The 7,046-nt window shown below is 38.2% G+C and overlaps 1 protein-coding gene across 1 annotated transcript; it reads right to left on the bottom strand.

The window, feature by feature from the left end:
- Window positions 1-1,702: 1,702 nt before the first annotated feature.
- On the bottom strand, window positions 1,703-3,362 carry LOC113283414 (homeobox-leucine zipper protein HAT22-like). The gene is made up of 3 exons (XM_026532658.1): window positions 2,572-3,362; window positions 2,381-2,460; window positions 1,703-2,273 (listed from the first exon to the last, which is right to left on the bottom strand). The coding sequence occupies exons 1-3, from the start codon at window positions 3,082-3,084 to the stop codon at window positions 1,964-1,966; spliced, it is 903 nt and encodes a 300-aa protein (XP_026388443.1). The 5' UTR covers window positions 3,085-3,362; the 3' UTR covers window positions 1,703-1,963.
- Between the last annotated feature and the right edge of the window lie 3,684 nt (window positions 3,363-7,046).

Genomic DNA, 7,046 nt, shown 5'->3' with positions numbered 1-7,046 from the left:
TACCACCGGTCAGCAGATCTGACGGTCAGGGACAGAGGATCACAGAGGTATGATGGCTTAGAGGAGCACCAGATAATACCCCTTGGGTGTTAATACACCCAATGCCGAGGAAGATCCAAGATCAACGGCTGAGAGGAACTTTGACTGACACAGATGTGGCCAGACAAAGAGACACTTGCCTGACACGAGCAGACGCCCATCTACCCGCATTAAATACCAAAGAGATATACACGTGTCAATCAGCTCGTGGAAGAGGCGAGGATAACCCTTCGTATTCAAGCTTAGGCCGCAACATATGCCGAAGACCTCTGCGTAATGGGCACAAAGCACAAGAAGATAGGATCACAACGGCACCTCAGAAGTGGGACCCACGTTCCAACCCTATAAATACCCCTCTCCACTAAGAGAGAAGGGGTCGACCAATCCAGAGCAATTATAGGAGAATATAAGAGAGAGAAATAGGAAGAGTAAGTAATCCCCCTAATTCCGCAGACCCATGTACACTCTAAAGTCATTCGACTATCTTTGTAATCATTCAATACATAGTGAAACACCAGCCCCGTGGATGTAGGCCTTAGTGCCGAACCACGTAAATCTTTGTCTTATTTACATTTCAGCACTTTACATTCAGCGTTGAACTTCATGTGCTTTACATTTATACTTGATTCTCTGTTTATTCCTTTATACGAACATTATTTATGATAATATTCGACTAGACAATGACAAGCTCGAAGGCTTTGAGTCGATGAATCGATATAATCATCCCCTTTACACATACGACGTACAATTTTAGAATTAGAATGTATGCGAAAATTGTTCGTGAACACGTGGATGGCTTCATGATTTATGTGTTCACAATAACGTTGGATAAACCTGCTTAAGTTTGTCCGATTTATCATTACCTGCAGACTCATCATTGACAGCGTTGAAAGCTGCTGCTGCTTATTCTGTTAATTATCCATGAAAATGACTCACTTAGAAATTTTCTTATCCTCATCATCATCATCATCACAGGCTTGCCATAACCGTAAGTTAACCTCCATTCCAAATAACGTTTGATTAATAATTAATTAGTGGGATTATCATCATCTTATTAATTAAGACAAGCATTAAGTAGATTAGAAAAAGAATAGGCATGACCTATATATGGAGAATTCAGACATGCATACAGGGATGACTATGGCCACCTGCTTATCCAATAATGGCACTCCCTAACACCATTTCTTTACCTTGCCCCACACGCTTGCTTCATCATCTTCTCTAAATATATAAACAACAATAATGAAGAACAATCATCAGTTTCTCTTTGACGTTTTTCACACACACTCCAGAGACCCTACAGCACACTTTATCTTTAATTCCTCTCATCATGCACATAATCTCTAGCTAAATCAACTCCCACTTTCTTTTCATTTTTTCCTCCCAATCCAACAACCAAATTTATTTCACACCTAAAAGAAAATGATGATAGAATTAAGGAAATCGATCGGTCTCTTATTAGTCTAAATCATTAACTACATCCAACAACCTTATTTTCGCCAGGAAACTTCCTCGTAAAAGTAAATCAACAAGTCTTGCAAGTAGAAATCATTTAAGCCTGAGAATTTATGTCATCTCCAACAACTCTAATCACTTGCCTTTGTTGCCTTGCCTCTTACCGGCCATATCTGAAAACTGTAAAGTATATAGAGATGGAGATTTTGAGACGCATAAAAATTGTATTATTATCTGATCATACTAAGTGACAGTAATACTAACTTCTTTATATAGTTACAGATTAATATTTAGTTACATTACATCTAAGTATATATTTCGAACAAACCAAAAAAAAGAAGAAAATTCAAATAAGAAGGAGATTTCGTACATAGTGTCATATAGAACGAACCCAACACCCTAAACAAAAAAACAGAGAGGGTCAGGCCGTCAGGGCACGTATTGCATAGTACTAGTTCCACTAGCGACGTCAACAAGCAGCCGACGGATGTTGCTGGAATGGATTATAAAACTGAGGTTTACCAGGGGCCATAGTAAGTGAATTCTTGGCGGGACCATCCGTACCGTCACCGGCACCACCACCACCACCGAGCTTCTCACAGGATGGACAAATAGTGAGTGTGGCTGCAGGAAGTTGCATGTACATTGACTGTGGTTGTGATAATTTGGAGGCCTTGAATTCTTGTAGTTCCTTGTGTAACTTTCTGTTTTCTTCTGTTAAAGTTTCACAGCATTTCTTCAAAAACTCACAATCCACTTCAGTTTGCTTCAACTTTGTCCTATCAAATGAACCAAACAATTAATTATAAAGAATAACTGTAACCAAATCAGGTAAATTAACTAATTAATTAATTAAAACAGTACTAATTAATTATACTGTACATACCTTGCTCTTCTGTTCTGAAACCAAACTTCAACTTGTCTTGGCCTTAGATTCAACTGTTTGGCTAAAGCTTGTTTTTGTTTCTGTACATTAAACCAAGAGAACTCTATTAGTGATACCCTGTTAATGACTAATCAAATACCCATAACATGAAAATATATGTAAAAAGTGTGAGAAAGAGAGTAAGTACATACAGGATTAAGAGTACTGTGCTCTTTAAAATTGTCTTCTAAAAGAGAAGATTGTTCTTTAGTTAGTCTAAGCTTTTTTCTTGCACTACCTTCATCATCTTCATCACTGGCTACAACTCTTGATGAAGAATTAACTACTTTCTCAACTTCCATTTCTTCATGATAACCAACTACCAGTAACAATTCTTTCTCTCTTTTAATCACAGATGATGGAGATGATCTTTTAATACTGCCATTAGTATTAGAGAAAGAATTTGATAAAGCACTATTAGGAGAAGATAAAGATGGGGTATAATTCCTTCTATCTACTGCTTCAACTAGATGATTATTATTATTATCAGATGATGAAAAACCTAATGTTAATATTGGCTCTAATTTGAATCTTCGAATAAGCTCCTTCTGATCATCAGCATGATCATGAGATTTTGATTCACTTTGATCAAAACTAGTGTTTAATCCAAGACCCAAACCTATATTGCAAAGATTATCATCACCATCAATAACTTGAAAACCCATAATCTGATAACTGTACTTGAAGATGAAAGAAATGAGAAATCAATGTAAGTTTAAGAGGGTGGAGAAAAAGAGAGAGATGTAGATATAAAGAGGAGGAGTTAAGAAGAAATGTTGGAGAGCAAAAAGAGAATGAATTGAGAGTTATGAAGTGGGTAGATATGATTATTAATCAGCAGAGGAAGAGTGAATGAGTAGGGAGAAGGGGAAAAGAAAAAACAAAACAAATCGAATCTCAAGTGGAGAATTATAGGTTGACTCCTTGCTAACTCCCGTTCAATTATATACTTCTTTTATTTAGTTCGGTACTTCTCATTCTTTCGCATAATTTTCTTAATTAAGTGAAAATGAAAAGAATGTAACAAAAAGTCTTACCGTAGGAATATATATTTTGTATTGCGTCTCCTAGAAAAATAGTATGTTTTGTATTTTCTCCTTTCTCTAATCTAATGGTCTTAAATAAAATGAACTGTGGAGATGACCATTGATCGTTAAATCTTCTCATTAGAGGAAATTAAATCCTATTTTTATAGGGCAGGTTGATTAACATGATCATCCATTACCATTTCACAAGCTTTATCTTCTTCTTGCCCATCATCTTGACGGGGAGGAACTCATTTTTAACTTGTCCATTTCACAAGATTGTATTGGACCATTGGTACGTCTGGCACTATGGCAGGAGTCGCGGTTAAGTCCATATTGTGTGTCGATTATTAACAAGAAGGATCACATGACCTTATAATCTTGCAACTTAAAGCATGGTCCAACAAATCTGTCATGAGCCATCACCCTGTCATTTCTTACTCTTGCAAACATGATTGCTTAGAGCAACCACAGTCATGGACGGGATTAAATACTATAAACCAGACTAAAAGCTAAAAAAAAATGAGTTTAGTGGAGGTGAAGCACAATGGTGAAAGATTAAAATTTGATCCGGCGGACGTATTATCCACGCCTGCCGTGGAGCGCACATATTACTCTCGTCTGGCGTGGGGCGCAAGTATTACTCTCGCCTTTCGTGGGGCGCACATATTACTCTCGTCTGACGTGGGGCGCACATATTACTCTCGCCTGGCGTGGGGCGCACATATTACTCTCGCCTGATATGAGTTTTTCTATTTTTCATAAAGTACCATATAACTGGGGCGGAAATTATAACAACGCTTGGTGTGAGGCGTACATATAGTAACCGTTTTTCCAGGCGGTGTTTATAAGCGCGCATCATTCAGACGCAAATTCTATTAACGCTCCACAATCAAACGCTCACTATAGTAACGCCTAGTCCCAGACGCTCATTATACTCACGCCTAACATCACACGCTCTCAATACTTACGCCCCACTATATGTTGATTTGGTCTGGGTTGACGACTACATTTAGTCTCAAACCCTAGTTTTCCAGACTAAATATACCTATGGTCCGTCCCACTGCGCTACGTTTTCAGACTAAATTTGGGTATAGTCCCCAAATTTAGTCGCGGCTGTGGTTGCTCTTAGGGCGGATACCATTTCATATAAGAAAGTAATATCATGATTGATCCAGATCATTAGACCCGCTAATATTGGTACCCGCTTGTAGCTATTGCAACAAAATGTTTCAAAAATTTGATAAACAATTTTCAACGAAATTTTCTTCACTCTTCCTTCCATTTTAAATCTTCTTTAGAAGAGTAAAACTACTCTCAGGCATCCAAAAAAAGTTGAAATGCATGAAGGAGGTCTATAGTCTATACGTATAGAACCTTATAAGTAGTTGGATTCAAAGAAGCAATAATTATAGAGGAGGAGATGCTCCAACATCAGAGAGAATGATTTGACCACTCTTCCTACCTAAATTTAACGATGCCATCTTTTTCTTGTGCTCCCTTTTTTGCTCTAGTTTTATTACTTCGATTAGAGGCAATCATATCATCTCCTGAGTCATGATTGCGTACGTACGCATATATCTTATCATATCTAGCTTTATACGTACGTATTATTCAGTATTATACCGCAGTCCTTTGGCCTTAATAATTAGTGTTCGGGTCCTAGATTTTGGTACGGTAGAGTATTTGGGTCCTAAGTTTGTCTAAATTAGTGTTTGGATCGTTGACCCGTTAGTCAACTAGGTAAACTAGGTAAACTAGTCAATCCTTTAACATGTTAAGATTTTATTCGCACGTTTGCCGCACTGTCAACTCCGGTATTTATCTCCGCCACATCTCGACTGATAAGAGAATAATTATCTCCTTTAATCACCACCTCCGCAACAACTTTACTTCTCTTCAACTGATAAGAGAACAATTATCTCCTTCAATCGTTCATGCTAGTTTTGATTGTATTCCTTGCAACTTATAAAATCATGTTATAAAAAGATTCGGGCAATGGAATTGGGGGAATTCTGCAGGACAGGAAAAAATCGATTGATTCTAAGATAAGTGAAGGGGGTTTCGTAATAGCTCGCTGCTTATATTGTTATAATTGTACTACAATCGGAAATATGACGGATTTGCAGTTGGTGATCTTAAGTATCTGTGTTTTAAGGTATGGTTAATCTTATGGCTAATGTAAGATGAATTGTATCAAGAATAATTGGGTACATGAAGGACCACATGAACCACGCAATACTATTCATAGAAGAATGACGAGAGTCTATTTGAGAGCAACAAATGATGATTCCTTGATGGACTACACCATTACCAGGTCCTGCCGATCAAGTGTTCGATAGAAGTCCCCCATACGTTTCCCTTAGTTTGTACAGCCCTGAGTCATGGTTAAATGGGAGTTTTCAACATCTTAGAATAGAATTAATAGGTCAATAGAGACACTGAAATTTTGGTAAGAGTTTGGCGGGATTCTATATTGATCTGTTGATGAGAAAACAAGGAAGAACCTTGCTTGCTTCCATGGTTTTAGTGATGAACAGAAGAGATTTTACAGTACTCAAGTTGAAACGGTTCCCGTTGATTGAGACTGTAGCCACGCATGCTTTCAATCTATACCGTTAAATTGAAATTTGTAAACGGAAATTTATGAGGGAAATGTGTTAATTATTTCACTAATAGAAGTTAACGGGCATTAACAGTGTGACCCTTTGACCGGCTTGACTAACGGGTCAACGACCCAAATACTAAATTGGACAAACTTAGGACCCAAATACTTTACCATACCAAAATCTAGGACCCAAACACTAATTAACTCTTAATTTTTTACCACAGCTCTTCGACCGATCCCATAAGTTTCGGCTTGGTATATATTTTGGACGGTCCTACCTAGGGCTGCACAACGGGTAGGGTGGGTAGCATATGGCCTATACCCGCCACCCTACCCGTTTATTGGCGGTTAAGAAAATCTTTATCCGTCATCCTACCCTCCAAATAGTGGATAGGGTAGGATACGGTTAAAAAACTGGCGGGTAGGGTAGGGTTGGCGGGTATGGGTAGGGTATGTGCACTCCTAGTAGGAATTGCTCGAAGACCAGTAGGGTAGGATAATTTCGAGCTTTACCCGCCACCCTACCCGTTTATTGGCGGTTAAAAAAATCTTCACCCGCCAAATAGTGGATAGGGTAGGATACGGTTAAAAAACTGGCGGGTAGGGTAGGGTTGACGGGTATGGATAGGGTATGTGCACCCCTAGTCCTACCGATCATTTATGGAACCGCTTTTACGAGTCAAGAATGTTAGCAAGGTCTGTGAGCTTTTCATACAAGGCTAAATTGGGGGCCTTGGAAAAGTAACTGGGGACCCTATCTACAAGACAAAAAAGGTCATGAAATAGTAATTGGGAGTTATTCCTTATCACACTTTTTTCAAGTTTGCTAAATTACCCCCAAATTATTAGTGTTAATTGAGTGTTAATTAATTGTTAATTAGTTTAGTTAGATTAAAATCAGATTTAGGGATAAAATTTTGATAAAAGAAAAATTGTGTTTTTGTGTTGTGGAGAGGAAGAAATTGAGTTTTTGGGGGGGGGGGGGGGGGGGGGG

The sequence above is a fragment of the Papaver somniferum genome, chromosome 5 (genome assembly GCF_003573695.1).
Source record: "Papaver somniferum cultivar HN1 chromosome 5, ASM357369v1, whole genome shotgun sequence".
Classification (NCBI taxonomy): domain Eukaryota; kingdom Viridiplantae; phylum Streptophyta; class Magnoliopsida; order Ranunculales; family Papaveraceae; genus Papaver; species Papaver somniferum.
Note: the sequence above shows the minus strand (reverse complement) of the source record. Positions and strands in the feature narration are given on the sequence as shown.

Bases quoted from the DNA above. Each gene is read 5' to 3' on its own strand.
- LOC113283414 (XM_026532658.1), bottom strand. From the start codon at position 3,084: ATGGGTTTTCAAGTTATTGATGGTGATGATAATCTTTGCAATATAGGT. The intron at 2,461-2,571 runs GTATGTACTTAC...TTTAATGTACAG, and splicing joins AGCACAGTACTCTTAATCCT to AAACAAAAACAAGCTTTAGC. The intron at 2,274-2,380 runs GTATGTACAGTA...TTCATTTGATAG, and splicing joins TTTCAGAACAGAAGAGCAAG to GACAAAGTTGAAGCAAACTG.